Source organism: Magallana gigas, chromosome 1, assembly GCF_963853765.1.
Source record: "Magallana gigas chromosome 1, xbMagGiga1.1, whole genome shotgun sequence".
Lineage (NCBI taxonomy): Eukaryota > Metazoa > Mollusca > Bivalvia > Ostreida > Ostreidae > Magallana > Magallana gigas.
This window is the reverse complement of record NC_088853.1, coordinates 41,883,387-41,903,821: the sequence shown is the minus strand read 5'-3', so window position 1 is coordinate 41,903,821 and position 20,435 is coordinate 41,883,387. Positions and strand designations below refer to the sequence as shown.

General features: G+C 34.6%; 1 protein-coding gene across 9 annotated transcripts in view; it reads right to left on the bottom strand.

The window, feature by feature from the left end:
* The window catches only part of LOC105345162 (transformation/transcription domain-associated protein), a 77,705-nt gene that overhangs the window by 8,391 nt on the left and 48,879 nt on the right, over window positions 1-20,435 (bottom strand). For 7 of the 9 annotated variants that reach the window (XM_034466041.2, XM_034466045.2, XM_066067432.1 and 4 more), the window contains 13 exons: window positions 15,605-15,722; window positions 13,178-13,293; window positions 12,347-12,458; window positions 8,067-8,278; window positions 6,488-6,676; window positions 5,628-5,776; window positions 4,855-5,022; window positions 4,233-4,435; window positions 3,303-3,402; window positions 2,499-2,706; window positions 1,845-1,934; window positions 1,143-1,251; window positions 312-419 (listed from right to left, as the gene is read on the bottom strand). In XM_034466041.2, the coding sequence (XP_034321932.2) occupies window positions 312-419; window positions 1,143-1,251; window positions 1,845-1,934; window positions 2,499-2,706; window positions 3,303-3,402; window positions 4,233-4,435; window positions 4,855-5,022; window positions 5,628-5,776; window positions 6,488-6,676; window positions 8,067-8,278; window positions 12,347-12,458; window positions 13,178-13,293; window positions 15,605-15,722 (1,882 nt within the window). The remainder of the gene's footprint in view (window positions 1-311; window positions 420-1,142; window positions 1,252-1,844; window positions 1,935-2,498; window positions 2,707-3,302; window positions 3,403-4,232; window positions 4,436-4,854; window positions 5,023-5,627; window positions 5,777-6,487; window positions 6,677-8,066; window positions 8,279-12,346; window positions 12,459-13,177; window positions 13,294-15,604; window positions 15,723-20,435) is intronic. The other 2 variants (XM_066067435.1, XM_034466050.2) reach the window with 1 other exon arrangement.

Sequence of the window (20,435 nt, the reverse complement as noted above, 5' to 3'; positions counted from 1 at the left end):
GTGATCAAGACAATGTCGCCAATCACCATCAATTTTATAAAAACAGCTATTTTGTTAAATAATAAATTAAAATTCGAATTCAAATTTGTTTTGGACGAGAACCAATACATACTTTCTTTTTACTCTAGGTAACATTTAATGTCTACGTTTCCATTGTTCAAACACCATCAATTTAAAAAAAAAAAAACCCAGCTATTTTGTTCAATAGTTAAAAATCAAAATTAAAATTCGAACTTGAATTGGCCAAGAACCAATACATTAATTTCTTTTTACTCTAACATTTAATAATTTCCTCTGTAACCGCCTCTCACCTTGCCATTGTGTCCGCGGATGTACAGACGCCGCGCGGCGGTGTTGTGCTTCTGGACAATTTCCACCCGCGGCATGAAGCGGGCAATCCTTACGTAGTAATGACTGTGCTGTAAATAGAACGTAGAAAAAAAAATCAGAAATCATAACTCCATCTCTGCTAAACTGTGGTACAGTTAGGAAGGTTTCTATCTATAAGTATAAGGAGGCTGATCGAGAGGTCAACAAATTACCCATCAGACCCCGGGGCCATAAAACTTAGATGCATGAGCTCACTTTTGATTTCAGTCTCATTTTTCCACCATATATTCCTTTTGTTAAAGTGAGACTGAGATTATAAGTGACCTTGTCTTACTTTCATGACCCCAGGACCAGAGCTACCTTTAGTTTAAGTTTTGAAAATGATATTTTTAACCACCACTAAAAGTCTCATATTGTGAAGAATACATCGGAATCTCATATTTAAGCTTTAAGATTTGATTTTTTTTTCCAGACCTGTATAAATTATATAATATATAAAAAGCTCTCCCTTTAAAGGAGGAAAATATAGTCTTAAAATGGCAACAGCAATCCAGCCCTCTTAATTGTGTTCCATGCAAGAGCTGATAAAAAATATTCCTTGACCATGAATAATTTTCAATGGCAAAATATTGTTGATTTACTGGATTTTAAATGAATTAAGCATTTATCATTTTTCTTAAACACAGAAAAGTCTTCTTTTTTTTTTTAAAGTTTGTTTGTACTCCTGAACATTTACATAAATATAAATAAAATCTAATATCCACCATTGAAATGGTTTCTGTCTTGTCCTTTTTAACATTGAAATAACGTACCTTCGGTAACAGGAATTCGCCCGGCAGTTCCACTTCTGCCGTGTGTTGTGAAAAATTACTCAAGAATCGGCATTTCTCTTCGATCAGGAAGGACCTGTTAACAAGCAAACTGAGACTAATAATTCTATGAGGGCAGAAGGAGGGCATGCAGAAACAGAAGAGCTCCAAATTCATTGTAAGTAAAGAAATGCAGATTCTCTGATCTTCATAATCAACAAAATAATGCAGATTCTCTGAGTCTACTGGTATTTGAGGAGTTATTATACTTGTATTAATATAATTTAATAGAATTTCAATAACTATGTTGAATTTTTTGTTAACTAGAGTATGAGTATTACTTTTTCTGCGATACATTTGACGTATATAATACATATTGTATATATTGCTTTAAGTATCAAAATTGTGTATTCTGTACGCGATTCCACTTAAAAATAGACACAGCACAGTAAAAAACGCTTATAACGAAGTACAAAGGACGGGCAATTTTACTTCGTTGTAAATGTAATTTGTTATATCCGTAAAGTTTACAATGTAATTAAGTCACAGAAAATGAAATTCACTTCGTTGTAAGCATCAATTCACTATAAGCGTGTTCACTATAAGCATGTTTTATTGTAACATAACAATGAATTAAGAGGGAAAAAAAACAACCATGGCCAACAACGAGTTTACAAATGAGAAATATTGCGAAGAAAATCTTACTTGGGTAGAAGTTTAGTTTTGGCCTCCAGAATCTTGATCCACTTCTTCAGTTTGTTGATCAGGTTGTGAAGCTTCGTGGAACCAGGGACACTGACAAAAATAAAACCACCAACTTGAAGATTAAACAAAAAGATAAGTTAAAATCCTAGACATTAACATTAGACCTTCAATTCAGGCCCCACCATCACCAAAATTTCTAAATCACTCAACTCGTTCCTCAACTCAAAGCCTTAAAGGATTATTCATTTGCATGAATTTGAGGTAAAAAAATTGAGGCTGAGTATTGACTTGAGGAAAGTAGGTGACTGCGGAGCCGAATTACCTTAATCTCTAATCTGCCTGGTTAAAAAAATCCCCCCCCCCAAAAAAAAAATTCACTGTGCTCTTTAGCTATCACTGTGTCAAAGTGGTGAATTAACCCCCATCCCCCGTCCTATTTTCTTTGTAATTTAACAAGAATCTAAAAATTACCATGTGTGATATATGAATCTAAAAATCGTTATTTTTAGAAATGAACCATCTTCCAACCCACCCTCCTCAATCACTTGCTTTGTAATTTAACATGAAGCTATTAACCCTGCATGATCATTTAACATGAATCTAACAATCTCTACTTCCCTACATAACTTAACATGAATCTAGCCATATCCTTACTTGAAGTCAAAGTCCGTAGTAAACTGGCTCTTCATTTTCTGGAACACCGGATCCTGTGCGGTAGCCTGAGCTCGGCGGGCCAGGGACTCACTTGCGGCGCTCGAGAACGTGGTGCTCACGCTCGAGACATTCTCGATCCCCACACCAAACGTGCTGACCAGCTTCTTGACAAAGTTCAAGGTGTGTGGTGTTATGGTGGCATCGGCAACTGAAATATATACAGACTGTCAGGACACTGCTTGACATGTTTATTGACTAGCAATGAAGTCCAGAGTGTTTTGGTTATGAAGATTGTTTGAGTAGTATTAAGACTAGGCAGCTAAAAAAACATGAATAGTAGACTATTGAAGAAGTTAAAGATGTTTAATTAGTGTAAAAGTGGCATCAGCAAACCTTAGATACACAGAGCACTGTTTAATAATTATAAATACTGTTTAAAACTATAGAGCAAAATCCTGACAAATTAATTAAAGGAAAAGAATTGGATAGATCACTCCTTGATGGCACAGAGAAGAGAGGCAGAGAGAGAATGAGAGAGAGGGCAGAGAGAGAATGAGAGAGAGGGCAGAGAGAGAATGAGAGAGAGGGCAGAGAGAGAATGAGAGAGAGGGCAGAGAGAGAATGAGAGAGAGGGCAGAGAGAGAATGAGAGAGAGGGCAGAGAGAGAATGAGAGAGAGAGCAGAGAGAGAATGAGAGAGAGGGCAGAGAGAGAATGAGAGAGAGGGCAGAGAGAGAATGAGAGAGAGGGCAGAGAGAGAATGAGAGAGAGAGAGAGAAAGAGAGAGAAAGAGAGAGAGACGTACCTGCGCCGCGGTTCTCGAAGGCCACGGCGTGACACTTGGCCAGTCCCTGCTTCAGCTGTCTCAGCACCTCCTCATACCAGTTCTCTCTGAACCACACCATCTACACAAAACAAAAAGCTTATACAGTTGATCTTCGATATCTCGAACACTGATATCTTAAATACAATGGATATGACGAAGTGATTTGTAAGTCCCAACCCTTATTTTTTAAAGTATTTTACCCTCAATATCTCAAATAGTCGGATATCTAGAAGTTTTTAAACAGTTCAAAATAGTTTGAGATAACGAAGTTTGACTGTATATGTAATGACAAGGTCTACAACATCAGAACCAACATAAACATCCATCTCCTCTTTATCGGTACCCCCCATCCCCTCCTTCTCTTCACTTTTTAATACCCACCATACCCTGCCCCTGCTATTTTACAACTGTCTTTCAACTAAATGGCTTATTTAGAAATAATTTTGCTGAAAACTACAAGGTAGATTTATTCAATAACAAAATCAACATATAATCAATCTTCTAAACTTGACTAAAGCATCAGGTTTTTTTTCAGCTACAAAACATGTTATAGAATAGATTAGGTATGGAGGCCTTTTTTCTCTCTATGTATACCTGACTAACGATAACCTCCGGTGAGTTCAGCATTGCACGTTTGAATAAAATATAACCTTATCTTTAGCTAAAAATGAAATCTCCTAAACAATTAAATTTAAAAAAAATTAGGTGTTGAGGCTATTTTTCTCTTTATGCATGCCTGGTCATCAACTCTCTCCAGCAAGTTTAGCATTGTGCATTTGAATGTCTGTAACTATCTTTTCGTAGCAAAAGAAATTTCAATCTACTGTTGACATTGTGTCAAGATGTCAATTAAAGAATTTCAACAAAAAAATATGAGGTGTGGAGGTCCCCTTAATATTTTGTACATACCTGGTCAACAATCCCCTCCAGTGAATTCAGTATCGTGGGGTGGAGTTCTCTCTGCAGATGCATGATTTTGCTGCACCTCCACATGGGGGCGGGGGCCCTGATGGGACCACCATCTGTCTGCTGTCCACTCTTCTGACCCCCAGGACCGGCCACACCAGGGGTGGTGCCTGCTGAGGCGGGGGTTGCTGCCTGAAGTGGCTCCTCTGTCACAACAAAGGTAGAGAGTTTTTTTCAAAATATTAATTTCAGGTGTAGATAAACTAGAGATAAATGTATCCCTAGCAAAACTGTTCCCATAAAAGACAAAAGTAGTAAGCATACATGATTTTATTTCTCATGGTGTTACCATTTATTTTGAACTGATGATATCTTTTAGTTATCCAAAAAATGAAAATAAACCTTTCCCCATCATTATGAAATGAAAGTGGAATAACTTTCATATGTATATGCATATGTATGAAAATTTTCATTCACAACTATAAATTCTAAGCGCATAAGCTATTCAAATAATTATATTTGAATCATGATCATTAATTTGATTTACATATGCCATGTTTTTTTCTCCATCTGTTTGAAGTATACTCCTACATTGAACATCCTGAACAATGTCAAGGTCCCTTACCTGTCAGGGATATCCCCGGGGTGGTGGGGGTGGAGGGTACAGACGACCCCAGGGGGCCCGAGGAGGTGGTGGTCACCGTTGTTGCGGTTGTCGTGGTGACCGCTGAGGACTGTTGGGTCGTGGAGGGGGTCCGGCTGACTGGTGCCGCACTTGGATCACCGCTCTTGTCTTTAAAAAAAAAAAAATCGCATGCCACATTTAATGACATTTAATCAAACTGCTTTTCAAAATTCAGCCATTCTCTAATTTTATTTAACAATTTTGAGTGATCTATACTACATCAAATTTTAAAATTTTACATTTAAAAGTTATGATGAGGCTGACATAAACCAAACTCGGGGGTATGTATGTTTTCAATTGAATAAACTTTTTGCACTTAATTTTTTTTTAAAGAGTTGTCTGCCCTTTAGGAAAATTTTTAAAAATCACTTTCTGAAAATATATATGGTAAACTATGATTTATTTTAGCATATTCGAAGAAAGGGGAAGCTTTTGCAACTTTTTACCAAGAGAAATGTGAGAAAATTGCTTGTACTAAAGACATATATTTAAAAATGCATTTCTCCCATAGACTTCAATGTTAACTTCAACATATGATAATTTTAATAATATTATTTTTTTTAAAGATTTCAAAGGTGAAACTTCAAACTTGCAATCTATTAGATATGAAATACCATAGATAGGGATGGAATACCTTACATACATCTCTCCCTCTGACTTGTTAATAGAAATTTACTGTAAATCAACTGAATTTGCTCTAGATTATGACTTACATCTCTCCCTCTGCTCGATCTTGAGAGTGAGGTACAGGGTCCTGATGGGGAAGTAGACAGCCTGGGGGTACATCCGGCCGACCTGACTCAGCAGGTTCATGATGAGGCGCCCCTCACTCCTGACCAGACAGGTCAACAACTGGGGGATCCTGTAACAGAGAAGACAGGGGGATGAAATACTGTAAACATAGTACATTTAGTGTGTACAATATTTGGTGGGAAATGGTTTTACAACAGGTTCATTAGTCTTTGACTTTCTGAATGTATCTATTAATCTGCATGTATGTGTGATCATATTTAATTGTTTTATGTAAGCCTCCTTCTGCCAAAATATGTTAGAAAATATACACACGTCAGACAAATGTAATCTGATAACAGTACCCCTGGACAATTGAATTGACACTTTTAAGTGTGAAATGCAAATGGAGCCTTTAAACTGAACACTTTTTTGTACAAACATGTAATTTATATGTATGCTAGTTGCCACATCTGATCAACATTTATGAATGTTCGTATGCACTACACCTGGGTATTTATATGATTCACAAACGAGTATTACGAATTACTCTATACAGGGTTATTTTTACCCCATGTTATTTTCGCCTTCTACACTTGCAAAAGGTTTCACCCTGTTTTCAACTTGCTTTGACACAATATTATTGTATTTAAAGAGAGATAATTTGATACATTTCAATTCGCCCTGTCTAAAATTCACCCGCTGACAACGAGGGCGAAAGAGGCAAAAATAAAACAGGGCATATATTTCTCTATATACAATACTGCACACGATTGGTCAGGACTAGATATACACATGACAAACATGCTAAAATGTGACAGAACTGCCTAACATGAAGACCCACCATGGTAGCCACTGTATGGGTGGCACCCCCACACAGTACTTGTCCACCGCCTCTGCCAACGACGACTTCTCGTCATCATATGTCAGGAGCCACAGAACCTTGGCCAGGTACTTGCGCGACTTGCTCTCATTCTGGTGGCGGCATGCGTGGAGGAAGCAGGTAATGGCCGACACTCCCAACTCTGTCTTCCTAAAATGAAAGTATAAAGAATGTCATGTTTTATAACTACAATTCGTCTCATCTTCTTGTTTTTTTTTATGGTGTGGAGAATTGTTTTGAAAGTTGCACTTTGCAAAACCTGGGGACATTATGATAATAATAAAACAGGCAAAAAGATATTCCTCCAAAGACAAGTGGTTACATCTCCAAACTCCTAAGACAAGGAGATCCCCTCCCAAGAAAAGTAGACCTCCCACCCCCTGAGATAAGGAAACTCCTTTCAGAACAAGTTTATAAACCCCAACTACTGAGACAAAGAGATCCAATCTTTCGAAACAAAGAAATCCCCCTCTCAAGACAAAAGATCCCCCCTCCTGAGAGAAAGAAATTCCCTTTCCAAAGACAAAGATATATCTTACCTCCTGCTAAATTGTAAGGAAATTATTGGCTTACAGCGGTCACATGGAGACCACGTACATTCCATACAGAGTCAGTACGAAATATATCCCCCTGGAGCATTATGATGTTATTCTTCATCCTCAAATTGAAACTTGTAATCTTGTTATGAAAGCTTTGTTTTAATTGTTTTATTTACTTTTTGTAATTAAAACATAGGCAGTTGGTAAGATATAATCATTATATGGTTTGTAGTTGACCCAATATAGTGTATACATGTTTAGTAAATTCCATACGGGGGCTCCAGCTTCGCTCTCGGCCCATTTGGAATTTACTGACCATGTATAAACCATATCAGGTCAACTACAAACCACGTAACTGATGATCCTCCTTCGAAGACATTGAAATTTCTCCCTTCCTGAGTCCAAGGATAACTCCTCTCCTTAGACAAAAAGATTCCCCCTTTGGAGACAATGAAATTCCCCTCCCGACACAAAGAGATCCCCCTTTGGAGACAATGAAATTCCCCTCCCAAGACAAAGAGATTCCCACTCCTGAGAGAAAGAAACCATCCCCTCGAGAAAAAGAGATCCCCTCTCTCGAGACTAAGAAATCCTCCATCCTGAGACAAAGTAACCCCCTTTTTTTTTAGACAAAGATTCCCCTCTCATAAGACCAATAAATTCCTTTTCCAAAGACAAAGATAAACTCCTTCAGAGATATTGAAATTTCACACTTCCTGAGACGAAGAGATCCCCCTCCTGAAACAAGAAGATCCTACTCCACAGACAAAGTGATCCTCCCCAAAAAACAAAGAAATACCCCCTCCTGAGAGAAAAAAAACACTCATCCGACTCAAGACTCCTCCTCTCTGAAGACAAAAAAAATATCCCCCTCACAAGACAAACAGAACCCCTCACATGAAAAAAAGAAATCTCCCCTCCTGAGCCTTAGAAATTCCCCCTCCTGAGACAAATAGATCCCCCTCCCAATGCAAGTAGTTCCACTAGTCCCTCTTACTTACTTTTCTTTGGTAAACACACTCTCTAAGTAGTCACCCCAGAGTGCCCAGGCTTTGACCAGCGTGTCATGCATCTGTACAGCGGCGCTAAATGCCTTGTTGGCATCGTCTGATCGGCCGATCTGGGCGAGAAACATCCCCTTCAGTGCATAAAACTCAGCTGTAAACTCCTTGGTAAAGTACTTGAGATTGGTTGACTCGATCACCTCCAGGCCCTGTGTGGGGCAAGAAAATACTGTTAATAGGTAAATTCGTAGCCAATGACCCTATCAATACAAAATGTTTATAGAAATTGCACTTCCATGAAGATTTAATTTCGTGGATCAACTAAACAACGAAATCCACGAAAATTGGTAGATAATGAATATTGATGAAACCACAGTATTTGGTGAAGTTCAGTTACTGTAGTGTACCAATCAGACCCATCTTAACAGAAAGTAAACCATAACTTAACCTGGGGTTTACTAACAGGTTTACTAGAGTAAACCTTGAGTAAACCCAAAGTAAACCTAGATGGAACCAGAAAGTAAACTCTGATCAGCAGTATACCTCTAAAAACAGACACTAAATGTGTACTTAATTTGGAACATACAATGGGCAGGAATCAGAGGCAGTAAGATGGTAACTTAAGATAAAATATGGGTCTGTTTCATACTTCAATGCGTTAAACGGACCCCAAAAGCAAACTCTGAGTAAACCCAAAGCAAACTCAACTTAAACCCTGAGTAGACACAAATTTTCAATAAGCAGGCCTAGAGTAAACCAAAAGTAATAAACCCTGGGTTTGGTTAGTGTATACTCTGGACACTGTTAAGTTGGATCTACTGTAAATTCTTTAATTTACACGAGTACTTAATTCCGGGATTCTGCTGTTTTGCACCAAATCGCGAAAAAATATAAAATCGCGAGCACCAATTTTTTGTGATGGTGATATGACGTAGGCCTGTCTATCTCCTTGTAAGCCACACAGCTATTGCTCTTTGAAATTAACAAGATTTGTCTGGCTTTTGAGTTAAGACTACGCAATCGATGCATATTTCGCCTGAAACCACGTCATTTTTAACTTGTTTTGACACAAGGAATAGAAAACTAAGTCCTACTGAAAGTCCAAAGTCTTGTTAAAATGGCTGATTTTGTTGACCATCCAGCCTCCTTAATAATAAGCAGTCCATTCTTTTAATATGTAATTATATGTGTTTAAATGCAGGTGACTGTTTGAAGATTTAAGGTGGCTCACTACACCGTTAAATATTTTCTCAAATCAGCAGAAAATTACTTGATTATGATAGATATCATAATCGACAAGAAGTATTTAAGTCTAATAGGCAATAAAAATATGGAATTTTGAATGAAGAATTACATTTTCAATAATTTAATTCGGTTAACATGAACAAAAGCTCTAGGCGAATTTGAACTCATGATCTGCGGTTCAGAAGCCCAATACTTTAACCACTGAGCTAAGACGATACACAACCCAACTGAACGATATAAACAGTTTAACAAAACATTTAAATCGCCATCTTGTGACGTAGTGTCTTAAAAAGTATAAGTGTAGGTGTATTGAGGTACCTTAAAGACCTTCAATTCATTTGCAAGTCTGTCACTCTGTATTTACTCAAACATTATGACCTTTAATAAATGAAAATATTATCTTAAAGTTTAATGTTAATATGTATATATTGTTAATAAAGCAGATGTTCAATTCATTATATTAAACAAAGTTCACCTGTTTGACTCAAATAATAATATTTTTCTAGTATGTACTCTTACATTATATATTAAAAATTTTAAATGTTAGTGGTAATAACTTATTAACTAACATATAAAATATGTAATATAGATAAAAGGTCACACTACGAGGGTCAATCAAAAAATAGAAAGACTTTTGTAAAAGCTATTATTACTTAACTTCATATCATTACTAAATTTGGTACTAGACATAATTAAGCAATAGTTTCAAACAATTTGCAAGAAAAAAAGTTAATAAATTCCTTAATTTCTAAGAATTATTTAGAATCTAATCTGCAAAAATGAAGTCACAGCGCACAGTCAAAATTTGTGTTCTTTCAACAATAAACCATATAATGTTGAAAGTAATATCTCTATAAATTGGGCTTAAAACCAAATAATATTGAAACCTCAAATTAAGTATAGTGACTGTCATGATATTCTATGTTCCAATTAATGACCGGAGGTATTGTTTTGTTGAGCAGATATTAGTAACTAAAGATAGATAGTCCTCTTTAGAATTGACTAACAACATTGACATCGCCGAACGTCACGGCGCAACGAGAAGTACAGACAAAATGGATTTAACTCAGGAAAAAGCCGATACAAGCTGTAAAAATGCTCAATGGTGCACAAAATAAGTCAACAAATTTTTGCAAGTTTGTGCTTAACTGTAATAAATTTTGTGGGGTGGTGGTAATTGTATTTTGAATATAAAACAGTCCGAAAGAGAGTAGAATATCTGTAAATATTTGGTAAAAAAAAAGGTAACGTCAACCGACGTTCAGGGTTATCGTTACTGTAAACTAAGAGATACACGATTAGAAAATAAAAACTTTGAAGAACTAACTTATGATTCTCAAACAAATGTACGCAAATAAGATGTAAAGTGGTTCAGTGCCATTTTGAATTGTAAGGAGAAAGGCACAAGAGACTAAGCGTGAAATAAAGATGTAGAATATCTATAAACTGTGTGTGTTTAATCTTGACATCATGTTTTGACCATTACCATGCGCCGTAGTGACAAAACATGTTGTTTTTAAAAAGGGGTAACAAAAATACCGTTTCATCAAATGGACTAAAACTTTGCATATCAATAACATAAGTGTTGGTGCACAGATTAATCTGTTAAGTATATGACTTTCGTGAAAAATATATGATAGACAGCCACATTGTCTTCGTAGTTTTTGACTGACCCTCGTAAATAAAAAATAGCAGAAGGCTTGTAATTATTTCAGTACCATATTGCCAAGACCACAATTGGCAATAATATTATAATCATTATAATAAACTGGAATGTTGATAATTACTCGTGTCCAATTCATTAGCAGGTTAAACATATTGTTTGCTCAAACAATATGTCAACCTTTGATGAATGTAAATACATGTATTGATTATAATAGATGCTACAAAAACAATGACAATTTTATTAGTTCACTACAGTATCAATTGAATTCAAAGATCATTGGCAAAAATAATCTAAACTAACTGCCCAGAGCTCTTAAAACTTCAGTAATTAACATTGAATATCTGTAACTTGTATATAGCTATCAATTACCATAAACATATCACTGTAAAAAATATTACATTTGATCGAGTATTTCACTCCTTTTTGGCAGAATATTTTCCATCAGTTACATGTTCATGTTACAGTAAATTCCTAATTAAACAGAAGGAATTAATAATTATGTAAAATTGCCAAATTAAAGCAGGTTAATTTTATAATTTTAACTTTATAATCTCGTTTTTTTTTTTAAACTGATGTAAACTATGATTAAAATTTGGCATTAGTGATTTTATTTTCTTGTGTTTTGATGAAAAACGGTTTAATCGTCGCGGAATTATGTACTAGTGTAGAATTAGGAATCTACAGTACAGAGCCAATTTTTTTTCGTTTACAGTACTGTAATAACATAAATCTGTATTTACATCATCTTCAGTAGTTACATCACTAAAATTACATGTATTTACATCATTTTCAGTACTTATCACATGTTTAGCTCAATATGCAGTGGATATCACTCATGGGATAAATTCTTGATTTTCAACTGTGTTTTCTTACGCCACATGACGTCAGACTTAAACATTACATAGTTTCAAGCAGATAATTGACGTAGAATGAAAAAGTAACAAAATAAATAATGTAGTTCAGTTGAAAAGTGTAGAGTTATAAATGTGAAACATTTAATGTTATTTCATTTTTTTTCATAAACTGATAAAAATACTTTAGAAAATTAAATACTTCTTTGTTAATCTTCAAGGAACTTTTTTTTCTGTGTATAAAGTTGTTGAAAATGTGTGATATTTGGTCTCACAATTTTAATATTTACAGAAAAGACTGAAGTTTATTTAACAAAATATGTGGAAAACATGTGAATATGAAGAAAGATTTGCAATGATATATGATTTTTATCCAACTCATTATGTGTTTTCTATCCCCTAGCCTTAGATAAAAATCATATACCACCGCAAATCATCAGAGATTCTATACAGTATTTACACCATTTACAGTATTTACAGTATTTACACCATTTACAGTACTTAACAACACTGACCTCTTGGAGCTCGTTCTTGCCCATGGTGCCCGCCATCTGGAGATAACACTTAACCTGCTGCCGTATTTTTTGGAAGCAGTCCACAATGGGCACACTGGGTATGGTGTGAATCCTGGAAAACATTTTAAAATTTACAGCACTGTGAATTACTGTAAACATATTTCATTTGGCATCATTCTACAGTTACTGTATTAGAAATTGATTTTTTCAACAAATAAGCACCTAAATGAATTAGCATATTTTTTAATGTACTTTGTTTTTACCATGCACATATTAACATATATGCATGGTATTGCATTAAAACTTGATTCAGAAGGCACCGTTTTCTGAACATAAAAAAAAAAAAATACACAAAGCAAAAATGACCCTGCATACAATATGCAGTAAGAGGGATATCTTGGCAAAGCTAACATAACTGTTCCATCTCTCATATGGTCTAACACAACTGCTTCAAGAGCAAATTTTAAATATTTTACATAAGACAAGCTGATTGTGGACAGAAATTACAGGATGAAAAAAAAAACTTGTATGCAGTGTACTGTAAAAATTATATCTATAATTAAAATTTCCAATGGGTTAATTCACATTTTCAACTCATATATAACGTTTCCAATGCATACCTAACAATTCCAATCCATAAAATAGTTTAGATAGCATTGATACCATATTCATAGTTAAGGGTATATAACATTTTCATTGTCATGAGTAAATAACATTTCCAAAGAGAAAATAACATCTCATTGGGTAAATAACATTAATTCTTTTTATAGAATAAATAACATTTTCATTGGGTAAATAACAATTCCAAAAGGGTAAATAACATTTCCTAACCTGCTTAGCGAGTCCAGGCACACCCCTGTCAGTCCGTGCTTGCGGGCAATTTTACCAAAATGGATGATAGCTTGGGCAGAGGCATGGACCCCCAGCATGGAATGGTTACTGTTGGCCTGCAGGGTCAAAATAAAAATCATCAAAACCCACCATCAGAAATCCAAAATTAAGAGAGCTGAATGGACATGGTTATTTTTAGAATATATTAATCTCCTTAAGAACAAGAGGTCTGTATAGAAAAATATTCAGATTTCAAGTGTTTAAGTTTTTTCTTTATACCATATGTTAACAAAAAAAAAAATGGTTAATGGCCAAAATATTCATACGTCAAGGTACACCTATGGGTAATACTGTAAATTCCTAATTAAGGAATTATTATCCATGTAAAATTGCCATAAGCCCGTCTCGCGAATTTCAAAATCTCCCTTTTAATTTTCGGACATATGTTAACTACATAAAACTATGAAAAACATTCGGCATTCCCGATTTTATTTTCTCACGATTTGATTGAAAACCGTTGAATCGGGGAATTAAGTACTCATGTAAAATAAGGAATCTACAATAAGTTGACAACCCAGCCTCCATAAGTTGGCATATTGGTTTAAAATTGCATACTATTGATAACTCAAATACATGTGACTCTGTAAAAAATATTTCATTTGTTAATGTGTTTACTCAATTGTATTCATTTGGATATATTTTTATTTAAAAAAAAATCATCAACTGTGATGCAAGTAGTTTTATCAGGTTAACATGACCTTGAAATTATCATTTTTTTTAAATCTCGGTCATGATCAATAAGCCCCATTAAAACAAAAACAAACCATAATGGCTCATTTTTAAAAAAAATATATCACAATTTATACTGTCAAGTAGAATATGACTCTGAACTGATTGAAAATAATGTTAAAAATAAATAGTTTTCTGAATCTATGCATTTTACATACTAAGAGGGGGTCTCTTCATAGTAATATATAGAATTACCGTATATAATTTACATATTTTTGTTAAAGGAAAAGTTATTTAATTTTGTAAAACACTGTCATTTTCTGAAGTCGGAGGGCATCATTCTATATGAATATACAGTGGGCCCTCAGATATCCCGACGCCAGATAACCGGACGCTTCAGTTTACGGACGATATTATTTGGGAACAGATTTTTTATACGTTATTTTGTCTCATTTATCCGGAATTTCGTGTTCCGGATCCGGACGGTCTGTTTTTACCACAAAACACCGATTTACTACTAATCTTGCTTCATTTAACCGGACGGTAAAATTTAATGATACCCTACTCAGTACAAAAGATTACCCCTGTCAATTAAGTTTCACACCTTTTTTACGTGCCAGACCCTCATGAGTAGCTTGTATAAACACATTGACTTCCCAAATCACTTTCAAAAATTGGAAAATTGTGAACAACAGTGTATCACACACATATCACACTTGGACACAAAGAATTTAGCTAGATTCGGTTATCATTATTGTCCGGTTAATATTTCATGACAAAATAATAAATAAACTAGAGTTCTTTATCTCTTTAAAACGTTCACATCAACAGACAACTCTAACATGTGTTGCTATATGGTATGAAAGGCAAAAAAACCTAGACACATTTCAGATATCCGGACGCTTCATCTATCCGGACGATTGAACTTGGGAACGAAGGCGTCCGGATAACTGAGGCTCCAATGTACATGATATAAATTACAAATTTTTGTCACAAATTTATGTTATTTTATAAAATGTGGTCTCTTTATACTGTCAGAGGGGGATCATTATGGTAAGAATGTATATAAAGGACTATATATGGTATAGGCCTAAAATGACCCCCTAAAATGAATATCATCATTTTACTGTATAATGTTCATTTTAATTCAACTGCCTACCATTTACTAGAAATATGACATTGTAAAGACAACCTTTTCCCGCCATTTCTGCATTTTTAGCATAAAACAGCTTGTTTTCAAGCAGTTTTTCTTCAGAAAACATAGAGCGCATGCTTGAACAAACAAAATATTTTAATCAGAGATATATCTATCCAAGACTAATACGTGACCAAAAAATGTTCCTTGTTCAAGCATGCACTCTATATTTCCCATTCTTAAAAAGATAAGAAAAATATCAATTTTTGACTGATTTTGATTGTATTATAGAAAAAGTGTCACTTCCGACGTCATATACTGCAAGCGAGTGCAAAAAAATAAATAGGTGAAAAATATAATTTATATCAACTTTTCTAAAAAAATAATATAACATTTTATTGTACCCGAAACACTTTGAAAAATGGCAAATTATGGGGGCCAAATTCAACTCATATCATATATAGTTCTTCATCTATTTTTGGTGTTAAGATCTTTTTTAAAATGCATTTAAATGCCCATTTTAACTAGTAAAATAAGCGATGAACGAGGTCATATGACCTTACCGGGTCCTGCTGGGCGTGAGAATCGTAATGGTTGACGATGAACTGATAATGGTGCTGTCTCCATGTGAAAATGTCACTCCAGTGTGACAAGTCGTCGGACACCATTGGCAGACGGTTCCTAGTAGAGAAAAAAAATGACGTGGTGATAACGAACAGTGTTTAAAATCAAAAGTCCAAAGGAAAAATACAAAACAGGAGCAGAGCAAACAAGGACCACTAATAAAATTAGAGTTCAAAATCAAAAGTCGAAAGGATAAATTCAAAACAAGAGCAGACCTGATAAAAATTAAAGGTGGGATCTAAGTACTGAATGTGCAGAATAAACCTTTCTTTTTTTTTTTTACTTCTGATCATGATTATCTAACTTTAGGGGAACTCGGGTTGTCTGCATGAAACCATTGGCAGACGGTTCATGAAAAAGCATGACAAGGGAATCAAAGATGGCAGGTCTCTCCTACAGCCAACTATCTTAATCTCCAAATAATTCGACAAAACAACTAGATTATATTCGTTGTGAGCAACGAAAAGGTCATCCATCCGATTTGTGATAAGAGATGGAACCAATCATGTTTAATCTAAAATCATAAATCGAAGCACAAAATGAGGGGGAAAAAATTTCATCACTTAGGCTTGAACACGGGTCACCTGGGTACATGTCCATGACTCTAACGATTGAGCTACGTAAACTCTTGCCTTTGATGCCCATTATTATATCCTGCTATTGCGATGACCAATTGCAATTGGTCTTCATGCAATGTGCGTCACGCATTGTGCATCATGAATTGTGCGTAAACAATTGAAATTTTTTTTTTAGTCAATATTGATACAAATTTACTTTTATATGGCAACAGCAACCAACCTTTACATATCAACAAAAGCATTTTTGCTCCTGTACAAAGTCTATAGACGTATCCTTGAGATTTAAATAATATTTCTTTGTGTATATCAATTTTATATTTTCTTTTGTTCTAGATTTATATTCATGACAACTATTGTTATATTTAAGGAGAGGAACTTATAAGTTGCTAGAAATTGTTTCTAATCAATAAACAAAACAATTTTTTTTTCAAACTTTCATTTTGAAATGATGGTGATGCAGACAAGGAAATCGGGGCTGATTGGTCTCTTGTATAGCCAACCATCTGAATGTTTAGTGACATAAAAAAAAAGCAATTAGAAATGTTGCTTTTAGCTGTTCTTAATACCAAGGATGTCTAGGAATTATAAAGGAGTACCGATCTTATTTCCAAAATAAAGCACCATAATTATCTGTCAAAACAAAATGTATTATAATAAGGCTTCCTTAAGTTAGGGCATTGACTTTTTCAATGATCTAAACCTTGAGTAATTTAGTGGCTGTAAAGTTGAATACTCTGAGCAATGTTTGAACCCAATAAGTTTTTACTTCCTTGTCTGCGCCTGCCTTTAATCAATGGAATGAAAAACAAGATATCTGTGAGGCAATGCTCACTAGTGATACCCCCGCTCTGATGTGAATTTGCAAAATAAGCAAAGTCGACATTTAACAGAAAGCTGGCATCCGATTGGTACAGAAATATATCCCACAATTTTGCATGCCTAAACAAATAGTTTGTTAAAATTTCAAGCATCTACGATAAATAGCTGCTGAGAAATCTTTGAGGAAAATTTGCTTTAAATTTAAGCTAAAATAAACAAAGTACTCAAAGAGATTTTAGTTTAGGTAAAGAGGAACGTTCCTCTGGTGCTTCACAAGTTTTTATAAGAATGAGAGGAACGTTACTCATTTTAAATGTCTGTGTAATGCATTTAAATGTCAATGATTCGGGAAAATTCCATGAACTTTGACTTGTAAAGGCCTATTTTTCGCAAAAAGGGGTGTAAATGGATGCAGATATGAAAAACGGGGTAAAAAAAAAAGGAATTTTGATTTTCCATTTTTGATTTGGATTGTGTTATATATATATTTTAGCTGTTTTAACGTAATCTAATTTGAACAAAAGTACTTTATACTTTCAACAAACCTTATACAGTAAAACCCGCTTATAACGAATTGCCAGAGAAGGCAGTTTTGCTTCGTTATAAGCGAATTTCGTTATATCCATCAAGTTTTCAACATGTATTAAAGTCACGGTGAATGAAAATCTCTTCGCTGTAAGCGTGAATTCGTTATAAGCGTGTTCGTTAAAACCATGATTAAGGGCAGTGTGCGAGAAATTTTTCAAGAGGTTTGCAAGAGCCCTTTGGTAAAGAATATTTCTTGCCGAAATTCATTACATTTAAATGCCTCTGGTTATTCTCTAGACAGTCTACTACATCTTGTTCAGACATGCAAAATTAGAAGCTGCAAACCAGTTTATCTCCAGTAATTTGCAATATAAAGTCATCCCAAATACTGTAAACCAACTTTTATTCGCGTGCGAGAAATTTTCACGAGGTTAGCGAGAGCCTTGTCATGGTAAACATTTCCTGCCGCAAACCAATCCTTTGTCTATAGTTTTTATAACAAATACAGGTCTGGATAAGGCTTGGTCCAGACATTAGTCGTCGCGAACCACTTTATTGGCAAATAATTGCAAAATAAAGTCGCTGTGAATAAAAATTGGTCTACAATAATAGTTGGTTTACCATGTTTACAGTTTGTAAAGTACATGTTTCTGTAGAGACCAATCTGTGCCTTATTTCACGTTTCTTTTAACTCACCTCCAGTTCTTGATGATGGCCTTTAACTCATCACTTAATTAACTTACAAGTCCTTTAAGTTACATGAAAGTCTCACCTCCAAGTACTATTCATGACAACTATTGTTATATTTAAGGAGAGGAACTTGTAAGTTGTTAGAAATTGTTTGTAATCAATAAACAAAACAATTTTTTTTTTCAAACTTTCATTTGAAATGATGGTGATGCAGACAAGGAAATCGGAGCTGATTGGTCTCTTGTAGCCAACCATCTGAATGCTTAGTGACATAGACAAAACAATTATATGTCAACACAAAATGTATTGTAATAAGTCTTCCTTTAGTTAGCACATTTACTTATGAAATGATCTAAACCTCGAGAAATTAAGTAGCTGTAAAATTAAATCTCTGAGTAATGTTTGAACCCAATCAGCTTTTACTTCCTTGTCTGCACCTGCCTTTAATCAATGGAATGAAAAATAATGTCATTTTTTCTGCATTTTCAGTCCTAAATTACGAACTGTTCCACTACCCTGTGTCACTGATATATATATATATATATATATATATATATATATATATATATATATATATATATATATATATATATATTTTAGCTGTTTTAACGTAAGAGTACTTTATACTTTCAACAAACCTTATACAGTAAAACCCGCTTATAACGAATTGCCACAGACGGGCAGTTTTGCTTCGTTATAAGCGAATTTTGTTATATCCGTAAAGTTTACAACATGTAATAAAGTCACGGTGAATGAAAATCTCTTCGCTGTAAGCATGAATTCGTTATAAGCATGTTCGTTAAAACCATGATAAAGGGCAGTGTGCGAGAAATTTTTCAAGAGGTTTGCAAGAGCCCTTTGTCTCCAGTAAATTGCAATATAAAGTCATCCCGAATAATAGTTGGTTTACCATGTTTACAGTAAGTAAAGTACATGTTTCTGTAGAGACCAATCTGTGCCTTATTTCACGTTTCTTTTAATTCACCTCCAGTTCTTGATGATGGCCTTTAACTCATCACTTAATTAACTTACAAGTCCTTTAAGTTACATGAAAGTCTCACCTCCAAGTACTATAACTTAACATTGGGCTTTCATCCATGTCTCGCCCAACGCCTTTAAGTCATTAATTACTCAAGGCCTTTTATTTAACACGACTCATGTTCAAGTCTTGTAGCTTAACCATTGACCATGTCTTGCTGATGGCCTTTAAGATATTACCTTACACAAGATTTAAGTCCAAGTCTTGTAACTTAACCTTGACCTAACCTCCAAGTCTTAACCATGGTCTTCAAGTCATTTATTATTCAAGTCCTATTACCTAACACAAGGCTTAAGTCCAAGTCTTGTAACTTAACCTTGGACTCACCTCCAAGTTTTGACAACGGCTTTCAAGTCATCTATTATTCAACTCCAAATACTAATTTACTTTTATATGGCAACAACAACCAACCTTTACATATCAACAAAACACTTTTGCTCCTGTACAAAGTTTATAGACGAATCCTTGAGATTTAAATAATATTTCTTTGTGTATATCAATATAATATTTTCTTTTGTTCTAAATTTATATTCATGACAACTATTGTTATATTTAAGGAGAGGAACTTGTAAGTTGTTAAAAATTGTTTCTAATCAATAAACAAAACAATTTTTTTTTCAAAACTTTCATTTTGAAATGATGGTGATGCAGACAAGGAAATCGGGGCTGATTGGTCTCTTGTATAGCCAACCATCTGAATGTTTAGTGACATAAACAAAGCAATTAGAAATGTTGCTTTTAGCTGTTCTTAATACCAAGGATGTCTAGGAATTCTAAATGAGTACTGATCTTATTGCAAAAAAAAGCACCATAATTATCTGTCAAAACAAAATGTATTATAATAAGGCTTCCTTAAGTTAGGGCATTGACTTTTTAAATGATCTAAACCTTGAGTAATTAAGTAGCTGTGAAGTTGAATACTCTGAGCAATGTTTGAACCCAATAAGTTTTTACTTCCTTGTCTGCACCTACCTTTAATCAATGGAATGAAAAACAAGATATCTGTGAGGCAATGCTCACTAGTGATACCCCCGCTCTGATGTGAATTTGCAAAATAAGCAAAGTCGACATTTAACAGAAAGCTGGCATCCGATTGGTACAGAAATATATCCCACA